The sequence below is a fragment of the Leuresthes tenuis genome, unplaced genomic scaffold (assembly GCF_036924035.1).
Source record: "Leuresthes tenuis unplaced genomic scaffold, fLeuTen1.0.hap1 SCAF_11, whole genome shotgun sequence".
Classification (NCBI taxonomy): Eukaryota; Metazoa; Chordata; class Actinopteri; order Atheriniformes; family Atherinopsidae; genus Leuresthes; species Leuresthes tenuis.
This window is the reverse complement of record NW_027325365.1, coordinates 11,859,810-11,876,941: the sequence shown is the minus strand read 5'-3', so window position 1 is coordinate 11,876,941 and position 17,132 is coordinate 11,859,810. Positions and strand designations below refer to the sequence as shown.

Genomic DNA, 17,132 nt, shown 5'->3' with positions numbered 1-17,132 from the left:
CATCAGTTAATACATTTCTGACAAGTTTAGCCATCTTCCAAATGAAGCTGAAAAATATGTGAATGAGAGCAGCTTTATAAGGAATTGAGTCGTATGTTTTACAAAAAGATGGAGCACACACAGAGCATCCAGGTCCATGTAGCCAGGCTCACTGCGTTATCCGGGAGTTGGTCCGGGTTTAAGGTTGATTCCGTTCAGAATAACATGTTAAGTTGCTCCTAAAAGTCCAGATTTGGTCAGATTAACACAATAATAGTGTTTTCTTTTAGTGTGGCGTAACAGAAATCTGGCTGTGGACAATGAGAACAGAAGTTGTGTGACGTTCAAACACTTTTGTCATTTCCAATTAAGCCTGAACAGACGGTTTTACTTGTTTTCCTCTTGATGCCATTTTGTTTTGCATATTTGTGTAACTGATTGATGACTTCATTACTTTACCTTATTAAAAAGTTTTGTTCTCACTGATGTAAGATCTTTAGGATGATGTAGAGCGTTATTACCTCAAGCAAACACCATGTTGCTTATTAATGCATAGACGAGATGTTTATTTATCATGACAGTCTATCAGTCTATTAAGGACTCATAAAGTCACAAAGGAGTGATGATCACGTCCATCAACACAAGGGTTTCTAACTAAATTTATACCAACCCATACTAGTTTAACTGAGGTTACTCTTCCTCATCCACACATATTTAATATTAATACTTTATTTGCATGGCAGCGTTCATGCAACACAAAAAAAGATCTATGTACATAAAAAAGAAAAGATTGCAAGTAGCACTCCTGAAAGAGAGAAGATAAAATATGTACAAGTCTTTAAAAAAAAAGATGTGTAAGATCCCAAGTGGCTGTTTTCCTCCAGCGCCAGAGTTTCTAACTGCGCTGCGAGTCGCCCTGTCCGTCGCCTGCTATCACCTGCCGGCTGATGTTGCTCAAAACAAAGTCTTTAAGGCCGTCGAAGCCCTGAGAGAACAGATACTCCAGGTACCAGCTCCATGGCTTGGAGTGCTGAAACAGACACACACAGCGCCACATCCAAGACGTTCAGGACCAGAAATATCTCACAGCAATCTGCGATGGAGGATTTATGCGCTTTAATCTGGTTTCAGAAAGGAAAAAAAGAGACGCCTCATACCTTTATGGAGTTGAGATCCACGTCCTTTCTGCCCGGCCAACACTGATGAAGAGAGAACATTAATATTGACTGTCAGAGAAACCTGGTAAAACTCACGAGGTCACATACTGATGCTGTAGGTGGTGTGAACCAAAAAAAGGTCTGCGTATTATTAACTCAGCATCCATTAATAATAAAATGTCCCTCTGTATTAATGCATCATCTGTGAGGGGTACATTAACACTAATTTGTCTTGTCTCTAGGTCTATTAAAAACAGCTGCTTCCTGATTCACTGACTGCTTCGCACAGTTCGAAAACAAGCATGGGGGAAGGTTTTCCTTAACGGAACACAGACCCCGATGCAAATCAAGACTCAAACTAAGCACACTCACCCTCCGGTGAAAGTCCGCAGCGTAGCTCATGAAGGCAGGGTGGTGGATGAGGTCAAAGCTCGTCCAGTACTGCGGCACTTTGCTCTTGAGAAGCAGCTCCTCGCCCAGCTGTACGTCCACACTTGGCTGAAACATCCGGGAGTTCCACAGACAGTCGACCATGACGACCACGTAGTTGTTGAACTCGCGGAAAGTCTGCCGGCTGATGTGAAAGGCCTGCTGAAGAACAGAAAAGACAGGAATGAGAAGAAGGCGAGACACGTGTTGACATCTAACATCTGTTGTCATGATTCATTTGCATGTCATTTACCAAGTCCTTTTTTTCTTAAGAAAATGAGCCCACAACATGTTCAGGAGGCATACTGCCTCCCTGACATGTACTTATGAAGTCAGAGCTCACAGAACAGCTGTATGAAAATAAACATTTTTAAATCCTCATCTGAGAGGAGATTACAGTTATCAGGTTTAGGCAGATGCTTGTGGATTCCCAAAGAGCTGGAGAGACATATTCAATTTAAAACAACTACCAAAGTAAATTAAAAAGCTCTATAAAACAAGAGAGAGCAAAAACTACATATTTTTCTGCTAGAGACCATCAGTCTGTGCTCTTTGGAGTTGTATCACCCACAGAAACAAAGCTGAAAAGCACACACCACTTTGTAGAAACTGAAACAACATTAGGCAAGTGACTGGTCACTGTGCACGCAACAGCAAGGGCAATTATTTTCACTCATGTTAAAGATTATTTGTCCTTACCTCCGTCAGTTTCTCCTGACTCTTGGCTGATGTCAAGTTCACTTTGTACCTAACGAAAAAAAACAACCAGTCACCTCTGATCATTAATCACCACAAAAGTGCTCACTCTGTGGAGTCTGTCAGGGAAACATAATGCAATTACAATCCAATTTCCTTTTGTCGTGGTATTTTTACATTTAGCTTTGGTTAAATCATTTCAGAACCCTGGAGTTTGTCAATTAACCGGCAATATAAAGGATTTGTTTCATCATAGCCTGGAGTTACAAATGGAGCTGGGATTTCACACGTGAAAAAGGCTGAGGATAACTCAGGCGTACCGTATGTTAACCTCTCATTATCACAAATCGTACATTACCACGAAAGTGCAAAGACAAATTTGATTCTACTTCTGCTCACTCATTCCATATGCATATGACATACACAGTTACAGTTTTGCTAACGTATGCATGGGGAGAAGCTTATGGCAGGCTGCTCTGGAGTCCCACCTGTGCATGATGTAGGCCAGCCTGTCCACACTGACCGGCTCTGTGGCAAACAGGGCGGGGTAGAAAACTCCGGGCGGAGGCATCACCACGAGGGGAAGGCCAAACTTCAGAAAGGTGTCACACACCTGAGGGTGAGGAGAAATATGTGATGTAGGCCCACAGGTAGAAAAGACAAAGAAAAACTTGACACTCCAATTGCTTGCACATATGGCAGAAAACTGCAGAGGCGTTCTTCCTGGCGTCCTGCCTGCATGGTTAGAACGACGGTTTATGCTTCCAAAATCATCCCCCTGTTCTAACAGCGAGTAATGAGTGAAGAAAACGAGCCAACAAGAGTCTTCCTTTTCATTCAAGCTTCAGTCTGATGTCAAATTTCTATGAGAGACTTCAAGGCAGTCAGCAGCAACTGCAGGAAGCTACTGGTTTTATGACACTTTATCACTTTCTTCTCGTTTCATCTCATTTTTAAGGCCTATCCTGTGTGTTATAGAAATGTCACATGCATGAATCATGCCTCCAGATGAATTGACAGTAATCAAAAACACATTAGTGTAAAGCACAGAGCGGCTGCAGCTCACTTACAGTCTCATAGAAGTCCAGGATGAAGCTGAGGAGGAGACAGTGGCAGCTTTCCAGCTGAAGGCCCACAGAGGCCAGCCGACCCACAAAGTGTACCAGCTCCATCACAGAATCCTTGAACCCTGACAGGGTTATGTTTCTGGGACAGGAACAGATAGAGCAGATAGTCACACACAAAGAAAACCTGCACAAAGGATTTGATGCCAAGTTAAAGGGATATTCCTGTTAGTCAGTACAAATACATTCACAGCTCAACCTGGCCATCAGCCTTGTCCCAAATATGATGCACAGGTGGAGAATTGATTAATTAACTGAAGTAGAGATGACGTCACAAAACTTTCAAGACATTCAGCTGCATCTAATTCTATCTGGCAGGGATCAGCTTGCATATAAGTATAGCTAAATTCACTGCACAGAGTTACACGAATGGCGATTTTGTTGGAAAAATGCAGTTATAAAGTGGATCTTATTATAGCAGAGCGACAGTCTGGACATGATCTAAGCAACCAAGTCGTCCTAATGGGCTGATTTTTAATCCATTTCTGACAGTAATTAGCCATCTGAGAAAAGAAACTATAATAACACACTTTGCTGGTTTTACAAAAAAAGACGCACCCTATCGCTTGTGGTTATTCTTTGTTGGACAGAGTGATTCCAACTCCCAACCCCATCATCTGGGTGTGTTAGTTCGGTTTTGAGAAGCTCAGTTTTTATACGATTGCAGCTGAACTAACATGTTTACATGCATTTAATAGGTACAGCTTTGGTAAGACTTTTTCAACTGTAAATAAAGAGTCAGACTCCAGCCAGAGCGCTCTCACTTTGTAAAACAAGGGAGGAATTCTGATTCTCAGAGCTATTCAAATCGAGGACACAAATGACCACATTTTTTTCCACCTGAAGCAACTTAAATCTAGTCCCGTGGTCAGAATTCCTCCATAATCTTCCAAACTAAGAGCGGTCTGACACACAAAAAAAAAAAAAAAAACACACCCACATCAGTCATATCAGCTGTTTACCAGAGCAGGAAAGGACAAACACTGAATCAAGAATAATGTTTGGAAAGGCTGCACAAACATAATCTATCATCAACGATTTCTTCAAAGAGTGGAAAAATACCAGGGGCTGCTTTTGAAATGGCATAGAATAAGAATGGATCCATTTACTTCCTGGAGCTTTTTATTGTGGAATTAGATATGTGAAGAAGCCAGGCAGTTTAGCATAATTGACATCAACTCCACCCTTGAATTTGGATGCTGGAAAATCATTTAACTGAGCATTAGCGCTAGTCTTTCCATTTCAATCAAAGGATTTGAATAAACAGGAACAGAACCAAAAGGGAAAGCATGTCAATATACACTTCTGTGTTTATTGGGCTGCTAGACCAAAACAGATCACTTCAATTCAAGGAAAAAGAATGAAGAGAAAACTAAACTAAACAACTGCGCCTCATCTGTCATTCCTGTAGCAACACCTATTGTATAACGGGAGCACAATACTGAGGCGCCATAGCTCCTTTCGTTTTGCTGTAACTGATTATGTGCGAGTAGATTCAAAAACAGTGAGTTTCAAAACAATACCTTTCAGCCATCAAGTAAATTCATGAGCTATGTCAGATCCTTTTCATGTGTATGCTTCAGGCATAAACAAGTAGAGACTCACATGGAAGTGTGGCTGTTGAGACTGATGTCCAGGTCGTCCTCCAGCGCGTACACCGAGTGCCAGGTCAGCCACTTCAACAGCATATTGTTTAAAGACTCAATCAGTCCACACTGCAAACACACAGGGGAAAGGCACTCAGCACACAGCAGTTCAAACAATGCACCCATACGGGATCTATAATAAGTGCTTTATGAATACAAGACAAACACAACAACTTAGCACAGAAGGTGTTGTAAATCAGGAGCAAAAGCAGGAGGAACATGCTCTGCTTGTGCCTCAGAAAGGAAACTGTACCTTGAAAAATAGTGAAGATGTGAAGAAGAGCTGCGAGAGTGGTTCAAACAGAAGCCTGCCCATTTCTGAACAAGAGACAATAAATAAAAATCATCATCATTTGTGCCAGCTCTATAATTCAGTGAAATACGATTTCTAACATATAGCGGAGTGCGTTTGACACACAAAATAAACTGAACACTGTGGAGACTAAACCCACGTGAACTGGGGACGACTGGGATGTTGCTCAGGAGGCCGAGGACCTGTGGGCGGAGCAGAGAGCCGTCCCAAATGTTGAGGAATTTGTAGAGGAAAGCGTCAGAACTGGAGAACCCCTCCTGTTGAGGAAAGTGGCAAATATGGGACGACGTGAAAACAATCAGACTGTGGTCTCGCTAAAAAGTACAAATCGGGCGTTTGCCACAGGCACAGAGGTCACGGTCAGTGCTTCAGACGAGACGCTCACCTGGAGGAAGTGCTGCGCGGACAGCAAGCGGTTCAAAAACTGGAGAGCTTCCTCTGAATTCTGGGCGGCTCCTCCATCGCCGCAGAACAAAAATTCTGAGCAATGATGACAAAAAGAAAAGCACCGAGCGAGTTAAAAAAAGAAAAAAAAGTGAGAAATGCAAAGAAACCAGCCTGAGATTATTAGATGCACACAGCGAGATCCTTCCAGCATCTTTAAATTCTTCTCTAAAAGAATTCCTTTGACATTCCAGCTAAGTAATGCACAGTTCAAATCCAGGTCAGCTTTGCTTGGGAAGCATCTTGTACAGCTGGAGGATGTTACAGCAGTTCAGTAGCAGCCCCCTCCCCCACTCTCCTTACCTTCGTGAAGAGCACAGCCGAGCCAGAAATTGAGTCGTAGGAGGGCAGACTCATCCTGCACACAGTCCAGGTACTGCAGTGCCAGACTGGAGCCCAACAGTGAGCCCATCTGAGCGGGCAGCTGGTTCAGGTAAAAGTGACAAAACAGGAAGCACATACAAAAAATGCTGATTAAGAGTCTTGATTAATCGCATCAGCTGACAAAAAACTGGCAACCAGAAGCAATAGAGAAAAATACATAGAGCAAAAACATGCCAAGTAACTTCTCACAAAGTCAAACATCACATTAAAAATGCATTAAAACTGATCTGTGGGAGCGGATGCCTCAAATAAATCTGTTTACCTGCTAAAGCATAAAAATAAACAGATGCTCAAGTTGTTATGATTGTGTGGGCAAGTGATCGAGTTCCAAGCAAAGTCTCCAGTATCCAATAATCCTCATAATGGCAGGACTGGGACATTTCTTCTACCACATGGATAATTTATACAGTCTCTTACTGTTCACGAGCAGCTGCTTCTCAATATGGAGACTTTGTCAGCATTATAAATAAATTAGAGTGATAAGAAGACAGACTGTGAACGGACACAACTCAGCTCTTCAATAATTATGGAGCAACTGTCTCATTAAACTGAGAAAGCTCCATTCTGCTTTTGACGGCAAGAGTGCAGGCACTGAGGGAAATATCAATGATCTTTTGTCAATGACTTTTTTTATGATGGCAATCGATTGCACTCAAGTTTTCCAACTTCCTTGGCGATGAACACATTTGCTGCCCTCCAAAAGCCTCACTGTACTTGTTGGCTTTGTGGGCAGTGAAAGAAGTGAATTTATGCAGCATGACACGTAAAACTCTGAAAGCCATTCAAAGCGACTTGTATGGGTTTATCAGGTCACTGAATCTGCAGGGCAAATCGGCTTTTATGGCGGTATCCTCTTTAAATGACCATTTGTTTCATAACTCCGTTTACTGCATAACAGACATGTCTCATCTACTTCTTTTACATTCATTATTCAGATGAAAAGTGTAAATCGACAAAGAAAAAAAGATAACGGATAAAGCAAATGGCAAGCACTTGGTGCATAAATCTGCTTTATGCTCTGATCTAATAAAACAATTATAGCAACAGACCACATCTGCTGGGGAACCAAGTTCTAAATGACCTGTCAACATGCAGGCAGAGTAAGAACAGCAACGCAGCGCCACCCTGTGGTTGTGACAATATATCACAGCTGATTTGGACTCAGACACTGTGTTTCAACAGCATATTGGTAAATTCTACAAATATACCCGGGCCTCTCTTTACCTGTCGGGTGACCGTGTTCAGGTGACCCAGAGCACGCTTTAAATGTCCTCTTCAGATTTATGATTTTTTTTAAAATGTTTTTTGGGCAAAAGGTGAACCTCATGAAAAGAAACTAAGGTTTTTATCTAGTTTTTGTGCAGCTAATAACCCCATTTCAGGGTCCCAGGTGGATGACAATCATAATAATAAGATGAAAAGAATAAAAATAAGAATAATAGTCTGAAGTCCATTTAATAAATAAAGTCTTAAACTTAACTTAAGCCTCACCAGAAGCGCCGCTGCACTCTCTTGTGACCTGTATTGGTTAAAGACGAGCTCCAGCCCCCCATTCTGAACCTCTTTTAAGTACTGTCAGCACCCATATATAGTAAGATGCACTCACTACATTGACAAGGTCAGCGATGACGCCCATCGGAACTTTAAAGCTATCTAATAGTGCACACTCTGCACAGGAAGTCTATCACAGGAAGTCTCGGTGTGGTTATTGACACTGCTTCTGTGAATTCTATAACATTATGTTGCTTCATCTCCATGTTCTAATCTTATAGAAATAAACAAAATATTGATATAAGATCACATTTTCTTGTGATGACATGTCTTTTGGAGGTTTGGTGGCAAAGTTCATGTTTTCTAGTATCCAAATGATGGAGCACATACTGCATCTGTCCCTATAAATAAACTGGTTGGTATTCAACATTTCTAAGCAGCTTCACTGAAGCTTTAAACTTGCTAATAAAAGTAGGCAAAACTTACAAATCTGACCCATATGCTGTACACTGATTCATATTTTCCGGTAGTATCTAATATTTAGGATTTCTTCATCATACGGACTCATCTTTCGGCTTAAAACAAAAACGATCTGAAGTGGAACTCCTGCTTCACCGGACGCAGAACGGCCTGATAAATGCTGCAAGAAGTAGAGACGACTGAGAGAAGCCTCCCTGATGTTTCTCACCTCGATACGATGTATGTTTTCTAACAGTTGAGCGAAGGAGTGGATCTGCACCAGGGGCACCACCTTTCTGCTGGAGCTCTGCGCCGTCTGAGCCCCTTTGTTGATGACAGAAGTCAGTGGCGGCAGTTCCAGGTGGCAGTGTTTCTATGAAAGCAAGACAGAAATAAGAGGTATTATATTTAAATGTGTTAAAAAAATATATATAATAATAATCTGTTTTTTAATCAAATAAGAATAAATTTAAGTTGGTTCATAGAAAAGCAGATCAATCATCTCAAGGTTTTAGTCAAATTTCACACATTTCTTAAACAACCAGGAACATGCTGAACAAACTAATGAAAATAATGGATCATACTTGGTTTAACTATCCCACCGTGTGATTGCTTGCATGCATACTGAAGTATTTCAGAAAATAGAGCAGAACTGAAGTTTAGCCCTGCAGAAAACCTAGAGAGTCTCCGGGCGAATACTGAGGAGCTGATGAAATATTGTAAATGATACTGGAAAGCCGCGGCAATACCTGAAGTGTAGAGTGATTACTTTGTGAGCACAGTATAAACAGCATCTGACGACATACCCTTTTCCTAGAGCTGGTCTTATCTTTAATGGTGAAGGCCAGGCTGATGCTGGATGCAACCTGCGAACCCTTCCTCTTTTGGACGGCAATCAGCGCCGACTTCCAGGGGGAAATGTGGTTCTTAAACCCACTCTGTAAGACGATAACAAACAAAATAAATACTCGTTTTAGAGGTTAGGATCATACGATGAGAGAACAGCAGTAACTTCACACTGCATGTACAAACCCTCATCCGTGATGGAATGGACAGCGTCACCAGTTCAGGGGAAAACACTTTGTAAAGCGACAGTAGGTGCAGAAGGAACGGCTGCCTTCCCTGAGGAAACGAGAAAGACGAACAACACAACCAGTAAGAGATATTTCCACTCCAGACCTGTTTCCACACAGCTTTTCCCAAACTTTCCTTAAATTCAACACTAAGAGTGGGATCATTCTGCCTGCCATCAGCTCTGTTGATTCTAATCTTTGTGGCGTTCTAAACAAAGGCGTGCAAACTGTGACGACTCTGGCTTTAATATTTTATGCCAGTGTCTGTTTTGATGATCCGGGGCAACAGTCTGATTTAGAAAAAGAAAAGAAAAATACTTATTTATTCTTGTGTGGAGTCAGGTTTCAGCTGAGGCTTCTTCCTGCATCTCCTGCTGCTGCTTTTTGATTCATGAGCAGACAAAGAGGCGTGATGACATCAGCCCTGTCCTCTCCTCTCTGCACTGGCTCCCTGTTAGATTTCCTATTGATTTTCAAATCTTACAGCTCACTTTTACAGCCTTAAATGGCTTTTGTACTGAAATAAATCTCAGACTTATTGACCCGGTATGTGTCCTCATGACCCCTGAGGCTCGCTGGTTATTCTCAGGTTGCATCAGGCTTTTAGTTTTATGAAACTCTACCTACTGAACTCTGAATCATAAAGGTTTTTAGCTACATTAAAACTACTCCTCTAAACCTTTCTATTTTTCATAGTAAAACATCCATCATGTTAACCTCTTCGCATGCCATTTGGCCTCATTTTTACCTTCTTTTGTCTGGTTTTATCCTCTTTTTGAGAGACACTTTGTAACATTATCAAGAATAATGCTAGATGGACAGCGTTTATTATCATTATAAGATGATCTTATTAATATTATTTTGATACATTTGCCAGAAGAATTATTCAACCATGGTTGCCTTTAATTTGCCGTGCAATGGAGGTTAAATAATCTGCTGTCGACTGCATGCAGAGTAAAGCAGCTGTCAGTAACGTGGAAGTTAGCTGGGTTCAAACCTCTGGATCCATCTACTTCAACAACAGTGTAAAAACCAGGCGAACATGGTTAACATCCCAAAGAAAAACTTAACAAAGAGTCAATTTTCTTACTAAAAAAGGAATTAAGAAAGTTCCCTTTTAGAAATTGCTTCAGATTAAATCAAAAGATTTTTTTACCAGTTTAGACTGTAGCTCCAGTAGCTTTCTGACTCTGAAGACACGCACTGCAATAAAATAAAAACAAAAAAAACACATTAACCAATTATAAAAATATGCAATTAACAAATGCTCAAATAAGTGGCAGCAGAACTAAACGAAGAAAATAATTAATGAATCAATTATTTAATTAAAGACAAAACATCCGACTTACCACTTTCCTTTCTGGTCAAAAGGTACAACAGATGGCAGATAAAAGGGCACTGAAAACACAACAAAATGACATCACGTGTCGTTTCATTACAGTGGTACATGACATGCTAACACCGATGGAGAAAGAATTACATCTGTTCCAATGTTCGGTCATTAATGTAGAGGCCTCTACTGATAAAACCCAGGTAATCTATGTTAATATTCAGTTTCATAAACGGGCCAATGAATGTGGTTTAACTGGAGCAATTAGAAAATTCAGTAAAAACGCTTGTAAATACTCGCGGTTATGAAGCATCTTGCTGTCAGCCAGTCAGACCTCAGTCCTTTTCATGTTACATCAACATTTTCAAGACACTGGAACAATTCAACTTTTCAAATAAGGGTAGAATCAATCATTAGCAGAGAAAGCCAAATGTTAAACCTCTCAGGTGTTTTTGCGATTTCATGTTTCTAGCGTCATCAGAGACTGAGAAATAAAGGTTTTAGAAGGCCTCTTTAAAATGACATGCGATGCTTTAAAAGAAGCATTTAGGTCTGAATTCAACCAAAGAGAAAACAAACTTCTTTTGTCTTTGGAGTCAAGAACTACACTACACGTTACTGCAGTCCTTTTTTTTTTATTTTTTAAATACAGATATCCCACAGTGTACCCCGTGGTTAAAACAAGTTCAAATCATAATATCACAGAAATGCAGGGATTAGTTGCCACGTACCAGATTTTCCTCTGTGACAAAGCTGAAGATGAAGCCATAAATAGCTCGAAGTTGGTCCTTGGCATCGATCATGTCAAATACGGTCAACACCCATTTTATGAAAAGAACCTGAAAATCATTTATTAGTGGAACAAAAACATGGATTACATTGTGTTAAAACCTCACCATGACTAGGAGACACACCATTGTGATGTTTCATTGACCGGGTGCTTAAATTAAAAAAAAAAGGTCGTAGGATTCAAGTGTTGTCAACCAGGTAAATTTGTATGCAAGTAAAAAAACAAAACATTCACTGATAACAAAGTTTAACTTTTATGGTTTAAGCCCAATCATTCGCTTTCTGACCCACCTGAGTGCTGATGGGTATTTTGCCAACACTTAACCAAACCACAGCTCGAACAACAGCCTCCTGCGGCACCACAGTGGCAGGAATCAGACACTTCAGCACCCGCACACATGGACTGCTCCCTGCACATATAACAACAACATATATAGATTTTCTTTTATAAGAAAAGCAAAGACCTGCTGGTAGCCTGACGTGACATTAACACGCACTCTCTACTTGCACAGGTGTCCCTGGACTCTTGAGAGGAACGAGAACGTTTTAATCGTTTCCGAGAATGTATTCACGACACACCTTGTGAAGACATCATATGCTCTGTGATTAATGCTTTATTGTTATGTAGCCCAACCAACATCCCAAAGACGGACATCCCAACATCCCAAAAAACAACACAACTACAAATTAAGAGCTACAGAAGATGATAATACAGATTTCCCGACACTTCAAAACAAATTCTTTCACCTAAAAACTCCACATTTACAGTAGTATCCAGTCCACAACTGCTAAATGACAGACTTACCCATACGGAGGCTCATGGCAAACTCCAGCATGACAGAAATGGCCTTTGGGGAAAGTCCCTTGCTGTAGGCTACCTTCTCCACCAGCACCAGGTTCCTGTCCAGCTCATCATTCCCAATTACAGGAGTTCCTGCTTCAACTGCAGGAGGGAGAGGTGACACCGCATCAGCTTGACACATGCGCAACTCTGAGGTTGGATAACTTGACATAACGTGGGCAAAACACACACTGTTGGCAGCACAAACCCGTGTGGATAACGTAGAAGTGGTGGATAACGATTTGAATATGTTCGTTTGTGTACATGCTACAGTACATAAAGAGAAGGTGTGGCAGATTATAGCGTTATTGCCTTGATTTGTGGCATATCAGAGTTGGAAAAAGACAGCTCTTTACACTACTGATATTCTCTATCATAGCCTTTACTGCATTGAAATTAATATCCCCGATTTCCAGTATAAAGAGATAAAAGGTTAAAAAAATTACGTCAATTCAAGATCAACAATTGAGAAGCAAGCCGGGGCAGGTATGGCAGAGAGAATCTCCACGAGCTCAATAACTTTAATTGTACAAAATTTGCCTGCTAAATTGTGCGTATTAAATAGAAAATCCAATCCATCCATGTCAGCCAGCAGAAATGGGCGAAGGCAAATACACGGTGACAACAAATGATATCACATCCACACAGACGAGTGTGTCTGATGCTGTAGCTTAAGTGCTAAGCTAAGACGCTACTTACGCCCCGACTTCAACTAAACAAAAGTGTAAAAGCAGTTTAATGTTCACCACACCGTTCTTCCAGCTATTATCAGCTTAATTTTTTCTATGCGTCTAAACACTTTCCAGTTACAGTTAGCAATACGGAGAGCAACTAACGGCTATCGACCCTGGTGAGTTTGTCTTACCGTCAGAGAAGTACTTCAGAGCCAGAACAAACGGGTCCTCCGCCTCGTTTTTCCTCCTCTCTTTTTCTGCGACTCTCAGACTTCTGTTACTGCTCCGACTGGACACAGATTCGTCGCTTTGAGGCGACTGATCTAAATCCGTCAAGCTAAACGTTGCTGCCATTTCTACATTGCTAACATTTTAAACTGTCGTGCTACACTGTTTTCGTCTATTCAAACAAAACTCAAATCATCCGCGCGACCGTTTGTCCTGCGATTGCGCAGTGTCATCCATCTGCTCGGGTGGTTCACGGGAGATGTAGTCATTTCGACTTGACTTTGTAGTCTTTTCGTCTCTTCATTAGCTACTGCGTGTAGCTCTTTATTAAACAACAAATTTGGTGTTTGGTGAAAGGACCGTTCGCAGAACACATACCTATACCTATATATATATATATATATATATATATATATTGTTCCTGAGCCACATCTCCCCCTTACATTACTTGGGGCAGGCGCATGACATTGGTGCCACATCTAGCCCATACATCACATGCTGTCACCCAAGTTACACCCAGCTCATGACCTTTAGGCCACATCTGGCCCACATAAAAGCTGCCTGTGAGCTAGAGGTGAGCCATAAATGATCCAAACTAAGGTCAAACTTGTCTTCTTTCTGCATCCGGTTTTGTTAGGCTCACCAGCCTTCAGAAACAAACACATCTTCAGAAAATAAGAAAATTAATAATTTGAAACAAACAACACGTCAGAAAACACTTTACAAGAGAACCCTTTTCTCTTTTTTTTTCCTTCCAGGGACTGCAAAATATATTATTTTAAAGCTGGTTACTGCCCTAGCATGCACCAAAAACTGAGTTACCTCGATTGGGACAGCACTGAATAAATGAGGCGCTAATAAAAAAAAATAATTAAAAAAATATTTTTAGTCTGTCTCAATTTCAGTTGTTTATTTTAAGTACATCCTTTGCAGAAATATTAACAGCAATTTCAACTGTAGTAGGAACATTTTTCATATTAAAATCAAACCCATGAGCAGAATTTAATCTTAAGACTTCAACCGTGAACAAAATAGTAAATGCAATTCCCAACAAAAAAAAAATAGGTGCATCTGTTTTGGTTAAGTTCTACTGTTCAAGCTAGCAGCAGACACTGTCGTCCTCTCCACCTAAACAACATCACCGTGACGACTGAGTTGAAAGGAGTAAGAGGATATTCAGCTTATTTTAAATAGCAAGAAAGGATGTAATGTGAACCCAAATTCTACTGACATGATAAATTAATCAGGACTGATATGTATTTCTTCCTCCATAAAGCAGCCATTTTGTAACACTGCACAAAAATCAAACATAGATATGCAGCACTAGCTGATGTATAATTGGTATAAAGTTCTTTCTACAGTAATCATTTTGGTTTATGTTCTGTAGTCAGCCAAATTAAGCATGCTTGAAATGTATTCTCAATCTCTCCGACTGTATAAAAACTAATTACAAAGACAGCATTCTCAAATCAACTCAGAACAAATTAAATTTCTATTTGAGTAAAAAACATTTAGCACAGTATGGGACTGAAACAAACAGGAAACTGAATTGACTAGTGATACAATGAGCTGAGTTCATCAGAGTGTCCACACATATGATTGTCCACGGTTATGTAGAGGACCTATGGGTCAGGAGTCCTTAGTTTCACAGTAGGAGTGCAGAGGAGTAGGTGGGAGTAGTCAGTCAGCCAGCTGGACAGGTCACAGGGTGTGTGTAAGGGGAATTATTACTGGAGTGTGTTTCCTTCATAATTTCAATTTCTACTATCCACAGAAGCGCCCCAGATTCCCTTCAGTGTTGCTTGGTTTAAGGTGGAAGATCTTAAGACTGCTTGACCTTGTTCTTTTCCTGATCGTTGATGTGCTGTTCCTCTCTGCTGTCCTCGCGCTCCGGCCGGTCATCACTCTGCCGGGCAATAAGCAGTCGGCAGGTGAGCAGAATACCAAAGACGAGAGCGTGGGCGTACCGTTTCAGGGGATCCCCCACTAACTGGTGGAAGAACAGGACAGCCAGCATGACCAGCAGAAGCAAGAAGTTGGCCACGTCTTTTGGCCGGCCCGGCACTAAGGTTAGCACCACTCCGCAGCCCACTTCCAGGGAGCCAATGATCTTCCGAAGCAGAACTGAGCTGATCCCAATCTTTTTCAGGCCCGGCAATGCCTTGGCATAGCTCTTGTATGCCCTTTTCTGAAACAGAAGACACAAAATATCTCTCACTGAGGTCCACAAACCCTCATAGGGACTTTCTTTTATGAGATCTTGTCAGAATGGTCACCATGCTAACATCCAACTGCATCTACAGAGAATAAACACTGTTCACAAGTCAGCTCTAGCCTATTGCTCTTTTTGTCGAGAAACTTTCATGTACAATTCTAACAAAGTAGTATCCTCTGAGCTTATTGGTTTGGATTTTGCACTAATTAAACCTGCAGCCGTCCCATCCATCATGTTCCACACAGGATGTCTCCACATCAGCACCCGCAGGTGCATCTCACAGAAATTGCTCGAATGCGCCGCCATTGCTCTTCAGCAGCTAAGTTCCTCATTTAAAAGAGAAGCTTAGCAGCTATAGCGCATTTAATACGATACGAAGATCATTCCCCCAGCTGTCTGCAAATATCCTGCACATATATCTGCATTTTTATACTGAATCAGGGCATGCTTTTAGTAAAATAAGATGCATTTATTTATCCTGTTCCAGCGCTAACAAGCTAAAAGACTAATTTAGGATTGTTTTATGCATTTAAAATTAATACTGCCCGTGTCAAAATGGATATATTCTGAGGTTTAAATTAATACATAGCCTAAGTGATGCTAACTTGGAGATTATAGCAAGAATTAATATATATTTATTATAACCTTACAGGATTCTCCGCAATGCAAACAATGCTTCACTTGGTTGGATATGCAGAACAAGCCAAGAAAAAACAACTCATTTTCCGTTTCTTTCATTATTTAGGTCAACCTCCCCACACATTATTGGAGCCTATCGCGCCTGAAGCCAGCTCAGAACAATGGCCTTTACCCCAAAAGGATGCGCTCACTTCACGATGAGGATCCAGCACTACTCACCATTTCACTGTAGGCATCTTTGCTTAGTCTCGGGGTGAGCTTAATGGTCCCCATGAACACGAAAAATAAACCAAGCGCAAAAGAAAGGGCCACGATAGTTATTGTCCTTGGTGAGGCCATCTTTCACCACCGCGCATGCAGCCAGGCGCTTCCCACCGAAGTGAATGAAAGTCGGACTGTTTCCCGCTGAGGATGCACCAGGGGGATGGGCTTCTGAATGAACCACAAAAATGGCGACGCTGTCTCACTTTGCGCTGCATCCTGGAGCAAAGGGACGCCGTTTTCGTGCACAGCTCTTTAACTCTAAGCTGCGGTCACTGTCACTTTATTGTTACTAAATTAAAAGGCTACTGTTGTAACGCTAACAATTCCTTCGTCAAAGGAAACCATGTTGTAAAGAAAGAGTAGAAGGAGACGTCGAGGTTGCCAAGCAACCAGGAAAGACGCTGTGAAGTCACTGCAATTGGAGAAAAAAAGTAGTCCCACTTAAAGCTTCAGTTAAACCAAAAATCCTTGCTTAAAAAGGTCTTAGTTGTACCCATTGAGCGAATTATATATATGTTAATTAAAGAGCTTTAGATGTGCCAAAAGGAAGATTTAGATCCAAATTGAATTTACACCCATTGGCAGTCTTTATGTTGAATTAAACGAGGCTAAACTCAGATCTCCAGGTCAGTTCCCACTTTGTTATTTTTCTTCCCAATGGTGGATAGAAATATTACAGATATATCTATTCCATAGACCAGAATTGCCCAAATGTGGACATGGGAAAACCCTGCCCTGTCTATTTTTTCGTGCTTGCCAGTGCATCCAATTCAAGTAAATGAGTGATTTTGAGGCCTCTGTAGAGCCTGGTGAAGTGTATCAATTAGATATCAATAGATATATCAATTAGGCATGTTCAAGCAGAGAAGCATTTGAAACACTGAGGGTATGTGCTCAGGATCAGGACTGGAACATACAATTCAACGAAACAGTATACTGTATGTATTGTGTTGCCAG

The 17,132-nt window shown here is 41.1% G+C and overlaps 2 protein-coding genes across 2 annotated transcripts; both read right to left on the bottom strand.

Annotated features, from left to right (window-relative positions):
* Window positions 1–620: 620 nt before the first annotated feature.
* cenpi (centromere protein I) lies at window positions 621–13,269 on the bottom strand. The gene is made up of 20 exons (XM_072395440.1): window positions 13,021–13,269; window positions 12,120–12,257; window positions 11,606–11,724; window positions 11,257–11,364; window positions 10,545–10,593; window positions 10,352–10,398; window positions 9,155–9,244; window positions 8,929–9,060; window positions 8,352–8,495; window positions 6,092–6,212; window positions 5,730–5,824; window positions 5,484–5,601; window positions 5,285–5,349; window positions 4,991–5,100; window positions 3,332–3,467; window positions 2,750–2,874; window positions 2,265–2,313; window positions 1,509–1,727; window positions 1,137–1,178; window positions 621–1,009 (listed from the first exon to the last, which is right to left on the bottom strand). The coding sequence occupies exons 1-20, from the start codon at window positions 13,181–13,183 to the stop codon at window positions 875–877; spliced, it is 2,205 nt and encodes a 734-aa protein (XP_072251541.1). The 5' UTR covers window positions 13,184–13,269; the 3' UTR covers window positions 621–874.
* A 688-nt stretch (window positions 13,270–13,957) lies between these two features.
* On the bottom strand, window positions 13,958–16,460 carry tmem35 (transmembrane protein 35). Its single transcript, XM_072396407.1, has 2 exons — window positions 16,131–16,460; window positions 13,958–15,245 (listed from the first exon to the last, which is right to left on the bottom strand). Exons 1-2 carry the CDS (start codon window positions 16,248–16,250, stop codon window positions 14,880–14,882), a joined length of 486 nt encoding a protein of 161 aa, XP_072252508.1. The 5' UTR covers window positions 16,251–16,460; the 3' UTR covers window positions 13,958–14,879.
* Between the last annotated feature and the right edge of the window lie 672 nt (window positions 16,461–17,132).